This window comes from Hakea prostrata, chromosome 6 (genome assembly GCF_041222555.1).
Source record: "Hakea prostrata isolate BN-2017 chromosome 6, UWA_Hpros_2, whole genome shotgun sequence".
Classification (NCBI taxonomy): domain Eukaryota; kingdom Viridiplantae; phylum Streptophyta; class Magnoliopsida; order Proteales; family Proteaceae; genus Hakea; species Hakea prostrata.
The window spans coordinates 27,908,685-27,932,688 of record NC_142605.1 but is presented as its reverse complement, the minus strand read 5'-3'; the positions used below and the strand labels follow the sequence as shown (position 1 = coordinate 27,932,688).

Sequence of the window (24,004 nt, the reverse complement as noted above, 5' to 3'; positions counted from 1 at the left end):
ATAAAAAAATATATTTTATTATGAAAAAAAAATTATGTATAAAAAAGTTGAAGTTTTCAAAGGATAAAAAAAATGTATATATATAATTTTTTGTTAATAGAAACAACAAATATTACAGAGGGCATTTACATAATTCGCTTGGCAGTATAATCTCCATGTGTTCATCAAAAAATATATATTTATTATGGAAAAACTTGCTTTTTCAGTATTTGGGTGAAATTTTAAATTCTACTTTCGATTAATGTCTTTGACAACCAAAGGCAGCTGACAGCTCATATCTTTTATTGTGTAGAGTATCTCACCCAACTAAACTTCCCAACTGCCGGTTCTTCCTCTGTATCCTTGAGAGGATTCTCTGGGAGAACTATTCTTCATCTGAGCCCTCAAAAACTTCCTTAGACCAGAAGAAAGATAAAGAAACAGCGAGATTAAAAATCTGTTTTCCCGTAATTAATTGCAGTATTCATTGATGGCCGTTCCGCCATTTATCCCGCTCGTCTCCATCGTCGTCTTTTCTTCACTCCTCGTTCCGGTTTCGTATTCTCTTCCATTCATCGTGTTACACGGTAAGAATCTTTTTGCTGCCTTTTAGGTTTAATAATCTGTTTTATTGTGTGATTGCTTTGGCTTTTGCCTTTTCGATTCATCTGCTAAAATATTTCATTTGGTTAGATCCAGTGGAGTTTGTTATTGAAGCTGTTCTTGACTTTGCTTCTGTTTTTTTTCTTCGTTCTCTCTCTAAATAATGAACACTTGGATGGTGTTCAAAGTTTTTCAAAGATTGCGGTAGCTCATTTTTTGCTGGTGAACTGAGCTCCGTTCGTTTTTTATTTTATTATTATTTTACTTTATCTGTGCTCAAGAAAAGGAAGAAAAAAAAAAAAAACTCTGCTGAGATGCGAAGGCCATGGATTGCTACTAAAGCCTACTATGTTTAAATGACTGAAGTACTGCAACCTGTCAATTGAACCAGTGTTTATTTTTTTGTTAGATTCATATGCAGATGAGTTATTGTTTCTTACTTACAAAACCATGCGTATATTTGTGCTTCTTCGCCCCACCCACACACGGCAGCCATGTCACTAGTAAGAAGCGTGAAATTGAAGCAGAGACTCTTTATTGACCGGTAGAAACCGATTTTGGAGTGGACAATTTTTTTTTTCTGTTGAGAATAGAGATAATTTATCTATGAGATCGGCATACTTTTCTGACATGCACATTTTCTGCCTTCGACAATGGCAAAATTTTATTTCTGGAACCAGATTGTTATGAGTTTTTTCTGTTTTCTGACGGCTCACAGTCTTTTGTTGCTAAATTTGATTTATTTTGTTTAAAATTGGAGAACGGATATGAATTTAGATGCTAATTTCATATAGAACCTTGAGTCATTCTCTAATGTCAATTATTTGATGTCAGGTATTGGTGATCAATGCGCCAATCGGGGGGTTGCACAATTTACAGAACTTCTAAGTAATTGGTCTGGTTCAAAGGGATACTGCGTGTATGTTCTGTGACTTCTGTCTTATCTTTTATAGGATTGCCTTATGTACCGACTTGTTTATTACATACTAATAATTGTCAACTATATTTCTGATCTCGACTCGGAAAGTGGAACTTTTCTCTGTTATTTTTGTCATCTGTTCATTGCTTGTTTTACTTTGCATATGGGAGGAACTATATATAGACAAGGGCATTCTGCTAACCCCTTTAAAGAGGAAAATGTTTTGAACTCCAGCCAAGTGACTTCTTGCTGCATTTTTTTTTCTCCATACAAAAAGACGTTGAATATAGTTTGGTATTATTTAAATCCAGGATACATGTTAATATCTTTTTATGTAAATATAGATAGATATTATGATTTTATTCCTCCTGTCCTTCTCTGTTGTTAGATTTTACTCATAGTCAAAGAAATAGTATTGTTTCTTTTATCTTTATCTTCTGAATCATGCCCATGCATGTGGAAACATATTCCCATGTGTGAGGATTTCTAATTTTCATTTCCGTTTCAATAACTGGTCTTCTGCTTTTACTTATCTGGAAAAGAAAGCGTCTGATCTTATTTCTCTCTTCTCTCTTGTAGTGAAATCGGGAGTGGCACATGGGACTCCTGGATTATGCCGCTTCAGGAGCAGGTGGGATGTGACCACTTATAATCAATAGTGTTTTGCCAGTTGTCTGGTTCCAACCTTAACCATTTCATGCTTTTGCAGGTTGAAGTTGTTTGTGGGAAGGTGGTAAAGCTGTTTGGGTAACGTGCCAATATTGCTTCTTCTGGTGTTTGAGGTTTTTGACATTCTCCTTAGAAATCCATTATTGGGTTTACAGGTGAAGAAAATTGAAGAACTCAGTGAGGGTTACAACATTGTTGGATTGTCTCAGGTTGACTGGATCATTTCTATTTTCTAATTATTCATAATGCATCATATCCAAATCATTTTTCCTTGAATTTTATCAGAGTATGCTTCCTGGCCTTGTATACTTAAGTGCTTGAACCGGTTCTTTGAATATAATTTATTTTCATCTGCCAATAATATGAGCTTGGAAACAACTTTAAGAAGCTAGTAGTTGCATCATTTGATGAATAATACAGTGAAAAGAAAAAAATTGTGAAAGTTATTTTAGAAAATGCAACTATAGTGGCTGTTATTGGGCTCGGTGCCTGGACCTAAATTATTTTGGGAAATGCAGTAGAGTATAATTTCCATTAATAAAAACAAAATTTGAGCATATTCATTGTTGGATTGTTTATGGTTTCTTTGGCTACCATGCCGCTGTTCATGCATTGGTTCTTTATTTGTCTGAAATGGGTTGCTATGGTCCTTGGATGTTGCCAGCTAACTTCTGTTTGTGAGTTGGTTATTTTATTTGCCTCTGAAATGTGTTATTTTGACCCTTTAACATCCCATTAAACTTTGAATTGTTTCTTGTTTGATGCATATGCACTGACTTCAAGAGAGCCTTGTTCTATTTATCCATGTCACCCTATTATTTGATCAGTTAAAAAAAACGGAGAAGAATGAGAGCTCAAGAAGAAACATCTGGTTGGTGGTAGCAAACTAGCAATACACAAATAAGCTTTAATGATGGAACGTCAGTAATCAAGCTACCAAACCCGAAAATCCAAAATTTGATAAAGGAAAATTTTCTAGTAAAGTTTGTTGTCTATACAACTCCTACGGTATCGTCTATCTTTTGGCCGTGGTTATTTTAAAGAATAATAACTGTGATGAAAAACTGATTTATATATTCTCTCCACTACTATTTTTCTGGCAGGCTTGTAATATGAAGGAAAGTCGTTGCTGCTTTTTAAAAACAATAATGATTTTCGGATGCAAAGAAGAAATACTAGCTTGATCACTTGTTGGCCAAAAGTAAGTTGAACATGTGCAGAATCAGAGATAGGAAGAACAATACTTGCTTTTGAGACAACAAGAAGAAATAGGTGACGAAGTTCCCAACCATGGGCCTATGATGTTTATTCATACTTGTAGGAAATCCTAGCCATAACTCTTTAATGTAGTACTGTATTCGATTGATCAAAATAGTAGCCAAATAGGACATTTCACAGGAAATAAAGTTCAGATTTGATAGACTTAAGATGAAAAGAAGTTAGATGTGAAAGAGGGCTGAAACTATAGTGGTTTTATAATGATAATAGCATAACAAAACGGGCTAAATAGATCTTCAAAACAGTGGCAAAACTATGATGAAGAAATTGAAAGGACAATATGAGAGAATTGAAAATAACAATATAACACACGGGTTTCACACCGCAAGGTGGATCGATTGGATCGAACACCAACCTACCTTGATCAAACACAAGGAGTCTTTATAGAGAGTGTTGGTGCAACCTAGAGGGGGGTGATTAGGTTGTACCTCGTGGATTATACCAAATTCTCGGTTTGATTGCAATTTCAAGGTAAATTGATAATTTAAATGAAATTCAATAAGTCAAGCAATCACAACACAGAAATTTATAGTGGTTCGACTTTACGAGTCTACATCCACTCCTCTCTTAGCCTTAAGAGAGTATTCCACTAATGAATCTCTTTCAATACGATGGGTAGAGAGTCAAACCCTAACAATCTTTGTTACGGGGCAAGAGTATCCTTTACAATCTTTGTTCACGGGCAAGAGTACCCAAGTAATCTTCGTTCACGGGCAAGAGCACCCAAGCAACAAATTCTAATCAACCTAGACTAGCTTCAATAACCAATTCAAATACAAGAAGTGTTAGATATTACCTAATGAGGAGAATGACACTTTACCCCTTGTGTGTGAGTGATGCAATGAATGAATGCTTCAAGAACACAATGCATCAATAGAGACTCCAATGGTCTTCAATAACTCCAAGCTTTACTTCAATGAACTTGCTTATTAACTTTGGAATATCCCTCAAAGTTGAATGGAGTTGGGAAGACAATAATGGTGTTAAAACACCAAATATTGGCTCTTTCACTTGTGAGTGAGTATATGCTTGATGGGGGAGAGGAATGATTCTCAAATGGAGGTGGTTGGGCTTTTATAGACCTCAATTCAATGCCCTCCTCATTTCCCCAACGGATATAAAATCTCAGCTGAGATTTTACTCCAGACGGTCAGCCGTCTCAAAACTATCCGTTGAAACACAGCTATTGAGAAATAGCCATTTAAAACTAGCCTAGACGGAAATTCCGTTTGGTCTTCTGTTTCTGAGAAACTCAAAAACACATAACAGACGGTTGACCGTCTGAGCTCTGTTTTGCTGAACAACTTTGGGGCTGGGACATGGCTTGGGTTTTTGGACTTTTTGATCAACCCTAAGCATTGTACACCTCACTAACATGTCCTAGGTCACTCTAGTAACATGAATTACATATGATTGATGCATTTACATTAATGTGTATGCGAGAGTGTCCTAAGCCTTAATTCAGCCTAAGTCTTGATCGTCGACTTGATCTTTGACTTGATCTTCGGCTTGATCTTGAGCAACGGTCTTGATACTCATCTTGACTTTGGTTCTTTGTCTAAAATGGTTTGAGTTGAGCTGGACTCTCCGGTAATTCTTTGATCCGGTTATTTTTCAATGAGATTCATTGTAGTGGTGAGCTGGACAAAACATATCTACATGACATCATTAGTAGAGTGTTTGTCATCATCAAAACTGATTGGAGACCGATGTGGCAAATGCTGACATGGCATTTCCCAACAGAGAGGAATGCTAACAAAGCAATTTGATTTCAATAGTTGAGTTGTTTCTTCATCTCTTACATAAGTCTCTTTATATAGCATTCTAAAGAGACATGAACATTAATGGTAACACCCAACCACTAGCTAACACCACCTACCTATTAATAACTCAATTACTACCTACCTCTTTGACAAAGGAAAACTCCTTTGACAATGAGTTCTTTTATTTTCAAACCACAGCCTCTTTTATTGACTTTTCAAAATCTAGACTTGGGCTTAGGTCTAGACTATGAAGTTTAACATATGTAGGCTAACTTTAACCCACTAAAACAGTCTTAGCCCATGAAAGCCATGGGCTAATTTGGGTGATAGCTTCAGGCCTTTGATGAGCCTGATCCAATGGGCTTCTTCTTTCTTAAATATGTCTTCAATTCTGCATCACTCTTAGCCACTAATGGGGCTTTTAGGTGCACAATAGAACTGTCAGGATTATACTTGATGGTTTACACCTAGCAACACTTTATGACTAACTCATTTTGGGGAAGTAAACCATCCATTTCCATATCCATAGCTGCCTTCCATCTAGAATGAGACAGCACTTCCTACTTCTTAGTATGTTTGAGGAACCAATTGCACAGATAAAGATTAGGCAAAATTATGAACAGAGGATTAGGGATGGGAGATAGGATATGCCAACAAAGCTTTCAATTAAGATGTGCAACCATAGACCATTGAGGATAGGAACGCTTATCTTTTTGTAGAGTAACTGGTAAGCAGGATTGCTCCACAAGGATTGGACTATGTAAAGGGCCAGAACAAAGGTAGTATAGTTCAAGGGGCTGCTGAGACATGTAGTTGTACTGACTGAGAAGTAGTAGAGGACTCTAAAAGAGGGAACGGGAGAACTGAACTTCAATACCCATGACTCTCAGTAGAAAAGCGTACGAATTAATAAACTGCTATGGGGAAACAAAGAGATAAACGTCTTGAATATAAGCGTGCTTGAGAAAAACACACTTTGACATTCCATTGAGACAATTTATCAAGACATGTGTAAATTTTGGATAAATGGTAGTGGATCTAGAAACATGAAAATGACATGACAAATAGTCTAGAATTAGGAAAAACAACATGCACATGAACTTCATTGTCAAGAACAGATTAGGGCATTCTATTAATCAAGTAACATGCATATTACCATCCCCTAAAACAACTCCTGGCAACATTCATATAGATTAACAAAGAACGAGCATCCAAAAAATGACAAATATTTTTTGTTTAGCCCCACACTATTTTGTTGAGGGATTTACAAGTAATTGTTTGATGAAAAATTGCATGTTTCAGAATAAGAAGAAAATTTTGCTTTGAGTATTCTCCAAATTCAAAAGCATTATCATCATGAAAAACTTTAAGAGAAACAACCCCTTCACTAAGTGTGGTAAGGCTATGTAAATTTTGACTTCACCTAGAACTTGCAATGTAGGAACCTCATGCACTGGCTGCACCTTTTTATAATGGTTTTGTATTGCAAAGAATCCATGGTTGGGTAATTCCCGGACCACTATTCATCCAAAAAAAGTAAAATAAAATTCCCAGACCATTTAGTTGCTGAACTTGTCCTGTCTTCAACTTCCACAACATTTCTCAGGTCGGATTCATTCGATTAGGTTCAATTTTTTTATAAGGATACCATAAATGTTAAAATGTTGTAGTGGATCACCTTAACAACCTGAACCTGAAACAGGCTCTGGACAATGCCACTATATGGTATATCTCCACATTTTTTGCCTGCAAATGAAGTTCTAATCTACCTGCAAAAGGAATTTCCATCTAGTTTTTGTTGACCTTTTTTTATGAAATATTATTTTTATGGCTTATTAGTTTCTCTATTCTTACTTCACTTCTCGCCGGTTGTAATGCTGAAGCAACTGACATTTATGGTATACAACTGATTTAATAGTTCTTCTGTTTGCAGGGGAATCTAATTGGTCGAGGGGTTGTTGAGTTTTGTGAAGGAGGGCCACCTGTAAGTAACCTTTTTAATTTGGGATCCTTTCAATTGTTCAAGTTATATTATAAAAATCTGAGCCTTTCTCAAATCTTAAAGTTAACTTCTTCATGCATAATTGCATTTCAAAAGGATGCTGTTCTTGGTGAAATTTTATAATGCCATCTGGCATTAATTTATGGCAGCTTGGTAAGGAGTGAAGGAGACTATGAAGGAGGTTTTACTTCCTTCAGGTGATAAAGGATCTCAAAATTTATATAAAAATTGACTGATCACTAGCAGGGTAACCACAGGTACAATGCTTCTTCGGTGGAAGTATTGATGGATCCCTAAATTATTTAATGAGAAATTGTTAAACATAAAGTAACATACTAGCGGAGAACTGAAATTGTTTAAACATAAAGTAACATACTAGCGGAGAAATATTAGAGGAAGCACAAATAGTTTCTGCTAAGTAGGAAGTAGGAAGTAGGAAGGAATTATGACTCACCCATCCAGGAATTTTCTTTGCCTTATATTGAAGCATTTCTGGTATCAGATAGCAAATGCTCAGAATATTGAACTTGATCATCCATATATCAGAACTCTTACATAAGCACTGCATCACGTCATTCTTATCTTCAAGGTAATTTCATCAAATTTCCTAGCACCATGGTGATGAGAGCCTATACTAGGACTTTTAAGTCCAGTACTGATGAATGATTTGCCTTTTGTGTCTTTAGAAGCATTCTAAGGATGTCCTATCAAATGGGGACAAAATTTTAAGACAAAAACTGTGATTTTATTTTCAGTGGTGAAATTGTTAGATATGATGAGCCTCTGCACTAGTTAGTTGTGCACTTTATGACTTTGATGAAATCCTCATTTGGTAGAAGACAAGCTAGGAGCCAATATCTAGGATTTTGGGATAAACTGGTAGGCTCAGGTAGGCAAAATCTAGGAATTAGGTTTGGTATAACTTAAAAACTGATGGTAAGGTCATGTTGAGCATAAGGTTGTATCATTAAAGGCTTGGATTGTTGTTGATGGTGGAATATAGTTGTATTTGAAGTTTCAGCAAGGGTTTTTGAAAAGTGAAGAATGAGTGAATCTAGGGTTTCTAGTTGGAATTTGGGGATGGAACTTGTTTGAGTTTCCAGCTATGGGAGGGGATGAAAATTGATCTAAATATAGGCAAAAGGTGATGGTGGGTTGCACTGGGCAAAATTTAGGCTATCCCAGGAAGAACCAAATGTGAGAGTTGTTAGGGTTTGACGGATCAAGTGTGCTGCCCAATGGATTTGTTTCTCCTTATGGCAGGGGATGATATGGTCATAGTTTGAGGTTTCATGGATGGCTGGATGTAAAGTTGTGACGGATTCACGAAGTTATAAGTTTAGGGTTTTTGCTGGACAGAATTGTCTAGCTTGGAAAGGGATGTTTGAACCTGATTTGGAGTTGGTCTGGGGATTTCAGGTATTGGGAAAGGGGAAAGCTAGGGTTGGGGACTTTGAGGTTTAGAAAAAAGTTGAGGGGTTTGGGATGATTCAACTTACTGATGTCAGAAGAACGACAACTTGAAAGCTTGAAGGTATAGCTGAATCTGCAGGAAAATTCCGGTTACTATGAAAAGTCTTGAATGGAGATTGAACTTGGCAGCTCAGAGACACTTGATGAATTATTTATTTATTTATTATTATTATTATTTTTTTTGGGGGGGGTTGTCAGGGTCTCTCTCAAACAAACAAAGCAATACTCAAAAAGTTTAACCTTTATGTGTCAAATCATGGGCTCAATTGAACAATAAAATCTGTTTATAGCTACCGTTGCTAACATAACTTTCAAACCTAAACTACTACTCAGAAATAGAATTCAGGACTCACAATATAACTACTGTTCACATGAAAAGTAACTTTAGACTAACTACTTTAAATAATGAGTTGATAAAAGGACTAATTAAGAATTAAAAATACCCCTAACTATGCCTACGGTTTTGGTGCTGGTGTAGGGAAGATCCCTAAATCTTTGCCAAAAGTACACCTGAGTCTGTTTTTAAGAAGCTGAACTGGATCAGACCATCCCCAGACCCCACAGTGGCCGCAGCCTCATATACTGTGTATGTCCTAGCTAAATTGTTAAGAAATATGACAAGAATTTCCTAACAAATGATTCCCATATAGGCCGTTGTTTATGTTTGATTAAAATCGTTTACATCAAGTATAAAATGCTTCCCTCATGATCCATCAAAGTTTCTTCCCTTTTGACATTTCTGTCAACCCAAATTCAGAAGTCTGATGCTTTGATAGAACAGAGATTATGAAGGGAATGATTTTGAATATCTAAAATAGCTTTCTCCCACTATTGAATTTTCAGAACATTGTCTTATGTAAGAGTGAAAGCCCAAAAAGGGGAGCTTGGAGTTTTTCTAGGAGCTGAGAGTGTTTTTCCTTGGAGATGGAAAATTCATCCAGTGGTTTTTCTTTTTTTTTTTTTTTTTTTTTTTAATAAATCAATTTGCAAATGGTTTTCTATTAAATTATGCTGGCTGTTGCATTCCGAAAAATATGTATAGTTAGCAATTTAAGAAAGGAAAAAATGGAGAATCAAAAGGCTAAGAAGGGAAAGTGAAAGTATTAGCATTTGTGATGGGATGTAACTGTTAAGATTGATATGGCAAGAGTAGAGTACAAAGTAGGAGTACAATTAAACCAACAAGGAGATTACCGTGGATCTATAACTAGAAGAACTGAAAGCTCAACAATCTCGAAAGTATCACAAATGAGTGGCTTTTGTTGTTAATAGAAATTTCATATGGTCTTGTGTTATATGCAAAGAGTCTGTAGATAAATATCCATCAATGCTGAGTATAGGTTTATTGAAGGGGATAATAGGTTTGAACGTTAGACCTTAAAATAAAAGCCTCAAGGCCCCCAAAATGGAAGAGGGGTACTTTACAAATGTGAACAATTGCTTTGACCTGACTGATAGAACCCCAAACGCCCCCCCCCCCCCAAAAAAAAAAAAAAAAAAAAAAAAAAGAAAGAAAGAGAAAAAGGAAAAGGGGTAATTTATTGGAGCTTTGTAACTAGTGGCCGATTTCTCATCACTACAGCATTTACCAGTTAACAATGCCCAATTGGGAAGTTATTAATGGTTGATCATGGAATCAATATTGCTAATCCCTTCTTTTGGGTCCTACTATGCAAATGTAGCTGAAGCTTAACAATCACTAATTGATACCAGAGTGGTGATTTGTTACTTATTGGCCTTCCCATCTATTTGCCACTCAAGATTGTCATTATAAGTGTCAAAAACTAAGATGGTGTCTCTCACCATGTTAGATTTTGTATGCTTCTATGTTCTAATATTAGCATGTTTTGTCTATTGATATTTTTACCCACATCTTTCACTTCTGGTATTCATTACCATTTAATTGCTTGATGTATATCAAGATCTACTATTTCAGAAATTCTAGGAGTATTTGGGACTGATTCTAATCTGTTATCTTAAGAGCGGTTGTAGCTTTCCTCTGAAATCCTTTACAAACTATTATTTATTTTAAATTAAATTCTTCCATCTTTTTCCTTTAAGAGTTAAAATTAATATTTGTGGTGGTTCCTTGATTCCCTCTCTGTTTTTCATATTGGGAACAGGTTAAGAATTTTGTCTCACTGGGAGGTCCTCATGCTGGCACTGCTTCTGTACCACTTTGTGGAGTAAGTGTTTTATTGGCATTTTCATGATTATCACTATAATATCCAGTTCCCTGAAACAATCATTCATGAACTCCACACCATGTGATATAAGAGTTTTTCTTGGTGCCCTCAACATCAAGTGGTTTTGACAGAATTCAAACACAAGACCTGGAGTGCGTGAATTTCTCCACTTCATGGATGACAGCTGGTCACTTGTCTTGTGATATAAACTTTGCTTAGTTGTGTTAAGGACCTTAAGGTCCAACATAGATATGAGGAGTGGAAGTTGATAACCCCATATCTAACTCCAATTTGAGTTTTACATGTGTTTATCTGGATAATCAGATATTATGTAAAACCTGGAACTTTTTTGGTGTCTGGATTATCAGGTTAGCATACATTGGTGTATGACCAAACTGAAATTTCATAATCGTAAGTGTTAATCCAAGAGATTGCTACCAAGTTGCATAGCCCTTGCACCAGCCTGGGCTAATGAGTGTGCACAAGAGCATCAGTATGGATGTGATTTTGTCTTGTTTCACTGGGTGAGAAGCAATAATTCTGTGCACTTCTGTGTCTTGAGTGTAGGCTCCACACAGACTGGCAGAAATCTTTTTTCCGATCATCTGGTAGTTATATTTGGCAAGTACAGCATCTACGTTGTGTTATTTTTATTAACTCTTTATTATTATTATTGTTATTATTTTTATTTTAGTATCAGTAGATTTGAATTTGGGATTCAAATTAAATGGTGTTTGGTTACCGGATTGAAATCTGACAGCACACTTACTACTTCGTTTTAATTCAGATGCTGGTCTATCTGTGCCAAATTTGTCCCAGTTACATCTTGAATTATATTTGATTAGAAACCCATTGAAGTTGCAATTTTGAGAAGGAACATATTTTGAGCCAATATGAAGTGGCTTGTTTAGGTTGTTAAAGATCCTTTTTTTTTTTGCAGTCTGGTTTATTCTGCATCATCGTTGACAGCTTACTCAAGTTAGAGATATACTCAGACTATGTCCAGGTCTCTTCTTTCTTAGACATTCTATGTTACTTTTAACCATCGAGTTCTATGTAGTATTTGGTTTCTTTCCCATCTGACAAGTTATTGCCCGTTTAAAAATTTACAGTGTTATCCCTATTATTTTATCTGTGAGATAGATATCAGTACCTGACTTAGATTCAATTGAGTTGCAGGCTCACTTGGCTCCCAGTGGTTATCTTAAGATTCCGACAGTGAGTAGAATCCATGCACTGTGAAAGAGATGTTTTTGCAACTGATCTTTTACATCATATCTAGCTATTTATTTTGATTTATGATGATCAATCATTTGGTTTTGTAATTTTTTAAGAAGGGATTGAGAGGAAAGTATAATCCATCTAAGGCATACATACCCTTTCATCCCTTTTCTTTTCAGCCGGTTGTTGTTGGAAGGGGATGGGGGGGGGGGGGTTGGAATTATTTAATATGGTGATGTTTGTTAGTTAACTTGTATCATGCTGTTCATGGGTACACAGACATCAATAACTCACAGGAATTTACCTATTATAACTGCATGGAGTCACTTGTGATTCTTGTCCATCAATAGAATTTGATATACATCAATATTTCTCTTGTAATAAGGAAGTATAAGAATAAGATTTTGCCTTTGTAGGATATTGCCGATTATCTAAAAGGCTGTAAGTTTCTCCCTAAGCTCAATAATGAACTCCCTAACGAGAGGAATGCCACTTATAGGGAACGATTCAGCAGTTTGCAGAATTTGGTGCTTATTATGGTGAGTGGAAAGTGCTTTCACTTGTTTCTGCTTATTATTTCTGCTTTTTTATTTTTAGTTTCTAACCTATATGTGCTACTGAACATATGTCAGTTAATCTTTCTGACCTTTTCATTCATTTTCCTGTTTATCTTTCTATGCTTAACCAGTTTAAAGATGACACGGTTTTAATACCTCGTGAAACTTCCTGGTTTGGATACTATCCTGATGGGGCCTTCAATTCAGTTTTACCTCCACAAGAAGTAAGCTTCTCACTTCTGTTTTAGTGCTCAGCTGGAGGTCAGCAGCTTCTTATTATCTGACAAGAGTTACCTAAATTTGACAAACTTATTTGTTGTCAGTTGGTTATTTTCCCCCTTCCAGAAAGTCTGTTATTTTGGTTGAACTTTGGAGTCCCCATCTTTAAAGGAATTTTGAAACCTTTAGCTGCATAAAAGGAAGTTTTAGTCTTCAAAATGGCATAATGGTGTGATCTTAAGAAAAACCCTTTTGTGCTTTATGGTCTTCCATCCATATCTATCATCCTAGCTATAATACAAATAGATACAAATAGATTAGTCTGTGCATTCAACATCTGCTGGGACTTCCATTGGCATTTCATGGGCATTGAAACCATCAGGCTTTTTGGGAACTTATACCACTCAGATATGATGCAGAACCACCTTAGTTCTTAGTGCCTTGGAGCATTCGGGCAATCTCTAGTTGCATGGTTTTGAATCCCACTGGGTTACTGGAAGATGGCCATGAGTTTTAATGGCACACGAAATGGTTGAACTATGTAGCTTTCTCAACTATGAGGCACTATTCCAGGAATCCCTTCCAGTCACCAAAACTGGTGGATGAAGAGATTCTATCTTCATGTCGGTGAAGGAAAACCCAGTCCTAGAATAATAGCTAACCACTTATCATGTTGTTATTTGGCAGACAGCTTTGGGATGTTGATTTCATTTTCCCTCATGGTTTTCCTCTATATATCCGTGTTGAGCCCTTTTCAGGAGGTTCACAAATCATAATTAGAGTACACTGTTTTAATATTATAAAAATATCCTTGAATTTTCTAGGATATGTAAAAGATAATAGAGTAAGTATGCCTCCAGATAGCAAAACAGGATCCGTGTAGGTGAACTCCATCTAGATGGGATGTAGTTTATTGAGTCCACGTTAAGGCTGCGCAGGATAGAGAAAAGTAGTTAAGAGGAAGAAAAACAGGAAATTTATTTATGATTATCCCACAATTTAAGTACAGTACTGAATTATTGGGTTCATAGAGAGCATCTTCTAGTAGCTGCATTGATTTTTTTTTCTTTTTTGAAGGGGTTGTAAACATACGTGCATTTTCATTTAATGTATTGGAATTAAGAACTCGAAGGCTGCTTTCAAATGTAGTAACCAATGTCTTTCTATATCTTCCTTGAATGGAACGGTTCAGCATCAATTATTCTGTTTATTGCTGATTTTTGTTTTTCTTGTTGCATTCTATGATTGACCCCTTTGCTCATGCAGACACCACTTTATATTGAAGACTGGATTGGTTTGAAAACCCTGGATGACGCCAAAAAAGTTAAATTCGTCAGTGTATCAGGAAATCATCTGGCAATCTCCAAAAGTGATATGAAGAAACATATTGTGCCATATTTAAAGGAGCCATGGTCAACTCTTACATTGTCGTCATATCAGTGGCCCTCCTCCATGATGAGTTTCTTTAAGCTAGCCCAGGACACGTGGAATGGGGCATCGCTTCACAACTGATCCAAAATAACATACGTGACGGTTATTGTTTGTTTACCATTGGATGGAATGAACCTTAAATTTATGGGTTTGTTTGTATCCGCTAAACAGTAATATTGCTGGATTGGTTGGCTTGTAATATATGTCCCTGGAATTGTGAGGGTTTAACTGGGTAACTTAGTCACAGATATGGAGCTCTAGGGCAATATTTTTATTGCAGATCAGATACTCCTTTGTTACATATGTTGGGGTTGTAAGATAAAACTGGTGAATTTAGTTTCAGATAATGGGCTGCGAGGCAGTATTTGCTTCAGAGATCAGACCCTTTGTTAAGAGTTGCTCCTGTAATTTCGTGGGCTCCTGCTTTGCAAGTAAAATGTCGTGTGGGCAGATATCCCTTTACAAAAACAAAAGATAGGATTGCAGTCACCTTTGGAAGGCGAAAAAAAAAGTGCTCGAATCATTAAATTCACCATTTTAGGACCGATTACATTTGATAATTACGTTCCCTAAGTATACTTTCTCTTTTTCCAAATCGGAGTTATCTAGTTGATAAGTAAAGCATGACTAGATCTTTATTCGTATCAGTTGCACCATATATTGGTAGTCAACAACAAAACTTTCCATTTACCTGAGCTTCATAATCTTGAATGTGCAAGTAGTCACTCTGTATATAGGTGGCAACATCACTGGTTCTTAGCCCCAACCTTACTCTGTTTTCCCCCAAAGATACGTACTCGGGAAACGTATTTGCTGCTTTTTGCGTCTTACACTCAAAGCAAGTAATTTTCAGTATGCAATGACGACATATGGGTCTTGGATTTGCAGAGACTGGAAAGTTTTAACAGCAGAAGCTGGTTCTTTCATCTAGAAAGCGCTTTTCTTATTGGCAGACAAATATCCATGTAGACGTCAGTATAACAAATAATGAATCAGAAAATTATATTCCATATTGTTGTGTTCGCCCCAGATTTCCACATGATAACATGGGATTAGATGGCCTTCAGCCTCGGACCACAAGAGCTTCTGGTACAACAGAATGCTCTTCGAACAGGCAGGTAGCTAGCTGGGTTACAAGAGAGATTACAGTTCCCCAGGTCTACACTGTTCCCATTATCTGGTGTCTGCACATTGAGTGGTAATCTGCAGTTGCTTGATTTCTACGTGATGAAATGGTCAATCATATGTTGTATAACATCTTCACCTTCTGAGTGCAAGATGTGATCCTTAACCTGAAAGAGATACTCGGTCAGATAGGATTATTGGTTTTTTTTGTCCTTCATGAAGAAAAAGGCCCAAAGGGCAGGAGAAAGCAAACCCAGCCAAATTATTTTAGTAACATATCCCAGTCCTCAAAGGACATCAGGAAAAAAATGAGGAGTCAGCAGTACTAGTATTAAGTTCATAGCAACAAAACACACCTAGTTCGTGGACCTACCAAATACAAATTTACGGAACTTGTGGAAAATGGTAAGCTATTCTCAATAGTTCAAAATTAGTTACAACTTAGAATCATGCTAAACTGGATTGGCTGGTAAGTTCAAATACAAGTGCCAAAAATGACAGTATGCTTACTAATGCATGCGTTGGGATTGCAATAACACAGGATTAAGGAGTATGCCTCTGTACAAATTTCTGTTTTCTACATAGTTAATGCATGAACACAGGATGGTGGGTTGCAATAACACTCAAAAAGGCATCAGAACGTATGGACCACAGTAGTAAATAAACGTTCGGGGTGGTGAAGAAAGCATGGAGAAGAAAAATAAAGGTGCTCAAATTCACCGCAAGGTAGCTAAATTATACAAATCATAGCCTACTATTTTAAGTTTGATAACTTCAGCCATTTTACCATACTATGCTCCTAAAGTTATAACTCTTTAACACCCGAAAAAAGAGATAAGAGAAGCTATATATATGTTCTTTAATCGGAGGGGGAAAAAAAAAACTTTTCCTAGAGACAGTTCGGTTCTGTTAAATGGCAAGACCACTTAAGCTCCCACCAATATGCAAATGACATCCACGAATAACAAACCCCACCCAAAACCAAAAAAAACTGCCACACACAAAGAAAAGGGGGGAAAAACTGCATTGCCGTAGAAGAAGTATTGAGTTCAAGTAGTAAAACAATAACTTGAAATTAACTGTCCAGAGAGAGAAAGTGCTACCTGAATGATACTATGTGCAGCATTTCTCTGTTTGCTGCTGTGAAAGCTAACATCTACCTTTTCCCATGACACACGAGCGAGACCTTTCACTATCTCTTTTGCATGGAAGAGTCCAAGTGAAGGAACATATTAGTAACAATCATTGCACAGAGAATAAAAAACCAAAATTTTTACAACAATACACAACCCTGTCCTATAATTCTATTCACCTCAACAACAGTGATGATGCAGTCAGAATATATAACTGGCAAGAGCATAACTTAAACAATCATCAGCAAACTCAATGAAGCTTTTAATGGGATATCTATTGATTATTTCATTAGGGAGTGTCCTATGACCACTCATTCTTTCAATTTTCTTTGACAGATTCAACATAGTATAGAACACCCCTACTACCAAAGTAGCATATTCAGCTATACTTTATTACGGTTACTTGTAATCCTGAATGTGAAGGAACTAAAGAAGCCTTTATTGACCGTAAACCAAATACCGTACCAGTGCATTCTTAATCTTAACCAATCAGTATCTTCAGGGGTATATTCAGCTAATCGAAGGCAGTTTATTAGAGGCTGATAGATATTTTGCCCTCAAAGTACCCTTTTATGTTTTGTTAGAATCTCAATTCCACCCCTCTATTAAAAATGACTAATCAGATTTATCACCTAAATTTATTAGAAGGTGCAATCTGCCCCCCACCCCTTGATGTAGTTCAGAAAGACATGAAGGGGAGCAACAAACCAGGTCATTGGCTGGTTAAAACTAGCAAGAATGGACTGAAAATATGTTAAGTTCTTTGAGTCACTAATATAATGGACCAATTCTGTAAGATAAAATATAAAACTTTTAAGTTCTTTCAGGAATTATGTCAGTTCCAATTTTGTCAAATTCTAGAATATCTATTTTGAGGCAAATTTAAGTTGCATCGGACTAGAATTCTATTTTGAGGCAAATTAAGTTGCAAATGGATTGTCCCTACCACACATGACGGTTTCCTATTTTTGCTTATGAAGTTGAAGTTCTAAATAAAGGGATAACACCCAACCCCAAAAATCAGCCACGAGATAGCATGGGTCTGGTGAGAGAGAGCACAGATCTGCGGGATTAACAGCTGCTCTTATGTGGAATGCAGTAGGGAAAACATAGTGGGTTGCAAAGTTGGAGCTGGTAAGTTCCTTTCTCCACAATTAGGCCTAATCATTGGGTGGGTCTCAAGAAGTCAACTGTTACATTTTGACACTAATAGCATTAAATGATTTATCTCCAATTGTATTGCAAGTGCAAATTTTAATATCATTTATTTTTGTATACTAATAGTACTAACCTATGTACGATAAACTATTTGAGAAATATACATCCAATGTATCCATACACTGCCAACCTAAGGTAAGAAACCAAAATAATAAGTTTGAGTGTATTCTTTAACTATATAAAGGTTCCATTGTGTTAAGGATATGCTTATTTAGTGTCAATATGAAAATTTTCAAGCTGACTATAGTCATTTAATCACCAAAATAAGCAAAGGATCAAATGAAGTTCATGGTTTCCTGGAGGTAAGACTTTTGAACCTCAACCCACTCCCAGTGATTTGAGAAGTCATAAGTTTGTGAGTTCTGTCAGAGACAGAACTGCTCTACAGTTGGATGTGGTAGGGAAATATCAGTCAGATGCCAAGGTCAAAGCTGGTGAGATTCATTCTCCACAGTCAGACCCAATTATCAGAGTTGCAATAAGTTAGAAATTAATGGGAATGCTATAACAGGGTGGGGCTGAGCATAACAAGTACCTTAAACTTGGGCTCTAGGCGTATATTTTGGAAACAAGGGGTCACACTGTATTTAGGTCAAGTGGTCTCCATCTAATTTACTCAAAATATTATTATGTCCCTGACTTTCTTTTCTGATACCCATTAGTCCAAAACCATATCCAATAGGGTAAGGATTATGGTGGATTATAAGCTATAATAATACCATGCTACTTGATATTATAGTCCAATAAATGAAATAATCAGAATAAAGCACAAGCACACTAAGTAGGAAAACCATAACCGCTGGGGTGAAGGAACTTGCAGACTGAGATTGAACCAAAGGGAATTGGAAGAACATAGAAATATTCTCTAAACCAAATATGCGAGCAATACTGAACAGAAACAATAACTTTATAGGAGTTTGCAAAAATGAACACCAAAAATACAAACCTTCAAGCATATCAGAACCTTCATCTTCCAGTGAGATAGCCTCCTCACTGTCTCTTGCTGCTGAGTACTCTTCATATACAATATGGGGATACTTCCCGTTAAGAGAATCCTCCCACTAGCAATGAAAATCAAGTATAAATATATGACACCAGTCATGAAATTGCAAAATTAACATGAAAATAAGATATAATATCCACAAGACGTCAAAGTATCGGTACCGAGCCGCATATAGGAAAGTTTTTTTAAGAGACATAAAGATGCTTAGAGACACTAGATATGTTTTTGTGAGTATGAATTTACAAATGACAAGCAAAACAAGTGGTTTAAGCATATCATGAACCATAAACAAGAAACAGACAATGATTCCAAATCAATATCAGGTTATTTCTATCTTCATGAAATTTCTGTGCAAATATCAGGCCAAAAATAAGTAATAGAAATAATAAGACAACAATATTTGAATAAAGAAACATCTTATTGCATTTTGAATACTGACTTCAAATAACCCCTAAAGGTCCAAACCAAGCAAGAAATATAGAAGTATACCTCTACAATTGGCGTATGAGGTAAGAGAATAGTCATTATAGATAAAAAAAATGATGACATAAATCTAGTCAGTTATCTAGTTTAGATATGAGACTAAAAATAAGCAATAAAACCAACATTCAAATGGATTTTTATTTTTATTTTAAGTGATTGGGATCCACTTGCGTATCAAGTGTATAAGTACCATATTGAATCTGCATTTTGCCATGGCTAGCCTCAACACTATCAATAATTGATACCACGGATTTTATGAGATGATAATATTACCTTTGGCAGTTCCCTATCACGTCTAATTGATGATGTTCTCCAGCCCACAATATCTTAGTAGCAATTAGTTAAGAAAATAGGTATAACAGATCGAGTTATTTTAAAAAAGAATGCATAAACATGAATCAGACTCCCCTTTTTCTTTTCTTTTCTTGTTCTCCTTTTGTGTTTCTGGGGTGTGGGTGTGTGTATGTGGTAGGGGGGGGCGTTTGGGGAGGGGGTGCGGATTACAGGTGAGTGGAAGAAAAAGGATACGATCATAGCCAACATTGGAATATGCCACCCGCCGTTTGAATGCTTGAAGAGCAGACCTACATTAGTGAAATTGGCGTCATAATCTTGATTCCCTTTCATTACAAATAATGGCATGTAAAAAGCACATAAAACTACCATTACAACTTTAATGAGGAAAAGAAATTTAGTACATGAAATAAAGGTCGCCCCAATCATCCACCATGCGTCGAAGCAATGGCGGTTTCCCTTCCTCAAAGTCAGTAAGAAAAAGATGTCGACCAGTTCTCCGAAATATCCAATGAATAATAAGACATGCAGCTTTCTCAAATGCAGATACGCCAAAAAGAAATGGAACCTACAAATGTAGAAGAATTCCCAAGTGTATGATAAGACAAGAAGATCTAGTCATGAACAATAAAGAGCTATTACATTAAGCAGCCACCAAAAAAAAAGAAAAAAAGGAAGAAGAAGAAGAAGAAGAAGACCGTTTCCCCCATTAGAATGATTTACACATTTCTGATGAACTAACCTCCTCTTATCAGACCAGACATCCATCATAAATGTAGGATACAGAAAAGTGGCCATAGATGTCATTCCAGATTGATTATGGGTCTAGCACATACCACTTCAGTCCATGTTTAATAGATGTCGAACTTCTATCCTTCTTGTGTAAAATGTTCTCATAATATTTGAATTTGGGTTGAGTACCAAGTTTGCCCAGAAGGATTTAATGTACAAGATAGCTTCTTATGGGGAGTTAATAGCTATATCTTCATATTAAATTCTCCTAGATCAAGTTAGGTATTAAATAGTCTTGACCATTTTCTCCCCCTTTCTCTCTTAAAAGGAATCTGTTCATTCTTTCTTTTGAGCTCCTGAACCACCCACTCTAGGATTTTCAATAACAAGAACAATTTGATTTTCATTCTTCAGGAATGAAGTCTATGGATCCTCCACAGCAATTCCAGAAAAAGGTTAACAAAGGAAAAAGAAAAAGAGGAAGATTAAGCTATCATACTGTATTTCATATTTCAGATGCAAAGGCCAAGCATTATTCCATAATTTAAGTTTTAAAACAAACGCAAAATTTTTTGCTGCAAGTTTGTTAATAGGTCCATTTTGTAACACACATCTACATGCAGAGAAGCAAAACATCTTGCAACAAATGTCACCCCAGACTTCGAGTTGGTTAATAGGTTTATTTTGCAGAGGATAATACTTTCTAGTTGGAAGAAAAAGGAAGGGGGGGGGGAATGGAAGGGTACGGGTGGTACACATATTGCCTTCTTTCAGACCCCATTTAGCATCCACCAGATACTGTCTTATAGTGTTCATGAATCTCTGTACTTCAGTGTCTTCTCTTCTCAACAACTTTTTATTATTCACATAAGCATCAAAGTGAGAAGCAAAAAATTTAGATATACCAATACATTCCTAAAACCTAATAACCTACCCTTTTCCCTAAATCCCATCAAATGCACTACACAGGAGAAGACTACAGGTGGTACCTACAGACATAGGCCACTACAAAATCAAAATATCTCCATGATGGATACAAAGAATACCTGTTTGTTGCCTCTAGATCCAAGATGAGGCGTAGCAACAGTGATAAAATTCACTGCCTCTAAACCATGGATAGTACCTCTTGTATCTTCCCCACATGCAACCTCTGCAGATTCTGTCTCAGGAGGTCTATACAGTCTCCCAATTGTATATCTTGCCACTAAACCTCCCATAGAATGTGCAATGAAAGAAATTTTCCGCAGATGTGGCTTCCTTTTAATTACTTCGACAACCTAAATTTTACATAGTAATCGAATTAGAAAAAGGGGGAAAAAATCTAACAGTAGGCACTTCTTGTATCAAAAAGAAAAAACAAAGAATATGGTAGAGCATCAATTATATATCTAAACGTATAGAACAGAACATAGGATGATGTTAAAGGTTACACCAACCTCCTCCGCCAATCTCTCGCCCATCACATCCACACCATCTAATGTCATCTTAGACTCATTGCGTTCACTACCTGAAAAACAGGCAACCAAGTTCAACAAGCAAACTAAAATACATTATGAAAAGAACCACCAGATTTCTGTATCAATAATTTTCTTGCTAGTGGATTTCCTTTTGTTCTTCTCTTCTCATACGATACAAATTGAGAGAACATAGGTAAATAGGTTAACCATAATGTGATGCACACATTCTCTTTCTATTGTGAAGTATGAAACCACTAGTATCTGTACTTCTTATCTAATAGAATTCGAAGTAACCAAACCACAGCAATAGAATAATGATTAATATCAAGCTGAAGTTTCGAGAAATAATACTTACAATGAACGATCACTTTGTCAGGAAGCATTCTAGCGAACTGCTCGGCGGCAAATTTCCAGTCTTTTGAGCTGCAAGTAGAACAGGAGAGTAGCCCCAGCATAAACAATATATTAGAAGCCTTCAAAACACAAGTCTAACAACTCAATATAGATCGTGGTATTTAATTTTGATCTCAGCGAACATCACATAGATATGGTCTATAAAAAAAACGCAAACCCAGCTTTTAATCTTAAAATTGAAATCTTTAGGCACTTTCTTCTTCAACACAAACGAAGTTAAGCCCTAAACCATCAGACAAAGAAAGAAAAGAAACAAAACACCAGTAACATTCAAAAGAAAACACAGTCTCATGACTGAAAAACGAGAAAACAAAATTAAAAGAGTTATCCTAAAAACGAAACAGTAACAGATATCCTATGTCCCTAAAAAGAGTTACCTTCCGAGGATTCCGTTGGCCATAACGACAAGATGATCAGCAGGAGAAGTAGAATCCTTGGAGGTCCAAACATCCCGACCGCCATTAATGGATTCTGAGCAAACAAGATTCTCTCCATGACCATCACAATCCATATTCTAGAACTATTAACTCCGCATTCCCGATTCTAAAAAAGAAGAAATTAATCAATGATAAATTGCAGCAGAACAAGGGAAACAAAGACTAAAGACTTGTCAAACTGCGCAGAAACGGTCAATCATTTTCTTCAATAAGCACGGGAATTCTGATCAGACTAGCGAAACGGAAAAAAAGCTGAAGAACAAACACGAGAAGTAGAAAATGAGAAAAGAAAAAGATTTTTAATTTGTTTAAAATCACATTTCTGATTTCTCCCCACTAACTTAATAAAAAGGTTAGGAAAGCGAAAAACGTAGACGCGTCGCCGACATGTGTAGGTGTGACACCTTATCATGTAATAGAGAAGAGAGAGAAACAGTAACTGACAGAAACGGTCGGTGAGTGAAACTTTATATTTAATATTTCATTTCTTGCTCATAAGTCACAATTAACTAATAAATAAATAAATAAATAAGTGGGGCCCAGGGCCAGGTTGGTTTTTTTTTTTTTTTTTGGTGCGAAGGGCTAGGGATACCTAATTCAACTAAACAAAACTATACTTGACAGGGAAATTGATTTATTTATTTATTTTTTTTGTGAAGAAACTAAGTTTATTTAAAAGAAAAGCCCCTGGAATACAAAGTACCAATTACATCAAAATGCAACAGCCAAAGAACAAAAGGGGGGAGAGAAAAAAAAAGAAAAAGCTTGAGAAACTGCAGCATAAAAAGTTGATCTATCAGCTACAAAGTTTCCTTCTCTATATGTATGATTTACAATTAATACATTAAACAAAGATTGAAGATATCATGTATGTAATGACTGATCATCCAAGGTGAAGTCTTTGATTTGTTGTTAATTAGACTAACAACAGCTTCATTGTCACTTTCAATAATGACTTTCTTTAAATTAAGGGAGATAACTAGCTTCATTCCTTCTCGAATCGCAACAGCTTCCATTTGAATGGCTTTTAACTTTCCTCCTTTACAGTAGAAGGTGAAGGAAAATTGATTCATGTAGCTAAATAAATGTGTTACTGTCTTCCAAGCAAGCCCCATATCCTGTTACGAGCTCCTAACCGTCAAAATAGTGGGTCCCACACCAAATTGCCTAACGCTACATTGGGGTCTAGTTTTTCGGACTAATATTATGTTCATTTCTAGTAAGGAAATAGACCATCCATTTCTGACAATGAAATATACCAAATAAATTTTTCCAGTTTTTCTAATCATTATCATGTCATTTTTTTACAATAAAATTGACTATTAATTTCCTTGTATCTAGATATGTGACATGTTTCCCAAAATTACATCAAAGTCACATCATTTAAAAGATTGATATGATTTATAAA

General features: G+C 36.1%; 2 protein-coding genes across 3 annotated transcripts; one reads left to right on the top strand and one right to left on the bottom strand.

The window, feature by feature from the left end:
• Positions 1 to 269: 269 nt before the first annotated feature.
• Positions 270 to 14,528, top strand: LOC149013040 (alpha/beta-Hydrolases superfamily protein). 2 transcript variants are annotated; one of them, XM_089159980.1, is made up of 12 exons: positions 270 to 566; positions 1,417 to 1,501; positions 2,081 to 2,132; positions 2,211 to 2,231; positions 2,326 to 2,379; positions 7,145 to 7,195; positions 10,810 to 10,872; positions 11,813 to 11,878; positions 12,052 to 12,090; positions 12,510 to 12,632; positions 12,782 to 12,874; positions 14,136 to 14,528. In XM_089159980.1, exons 1-12 carry the CDS (start codon positions 470 to 472, stop codon positions 14,379 to 14,381), a joined length of 990 nt encoding a protein of 329 aa, XP_089016106.1. In that variant the 5' UTR covers positions 270 to 469; the 3' UTR covers positions 14,382 to 14,528. The 2 variants fall into 2 exon arrangements, with proteins under 2 accessions (XP_089016106.1, XP_089016107.1); XM_089159981.1 differs by lacking the exon at positions 12,052 to 12,090.
• Positions 14,529 to 14,630: 102 nt separating this feature from the next.
• Positions 14,631 to 22,948, bottom strand: LOC149013039 (alpha/beta-Hydrolases superfamily protein). The gene is made up of 10 exons (XM_089159979.1): positions 22,537 to 22,948; positions 22,101 to 22,168; positions 21,725 to 21,795; positions 21,335 to 21,565; positions 19,961 to 20,124; positions 19,791 to 19,846; positions 19,536 to 19,588; positions 18,723 to 18,837; positions 16,529 to 16,623; positions 14,631 to 15,592 (listed from the first exon to the last, which is right to left on the bottom strand). Exons 1-10 carry the CDS (start codon positions 22,668 to 22,670, stop codon positions 15,521 to 15,523), a joined length of 1,059 nt encoding a protein of 352 aa, XP_089016105.1. The 5' UTR covers positions 22,671 to 22,948; the 3' UTR covers positions 14,631 to 15,520.
• Between the last annotated feature and the right edge of the window lie 1,056 nt (positions 22,949 to 24,004).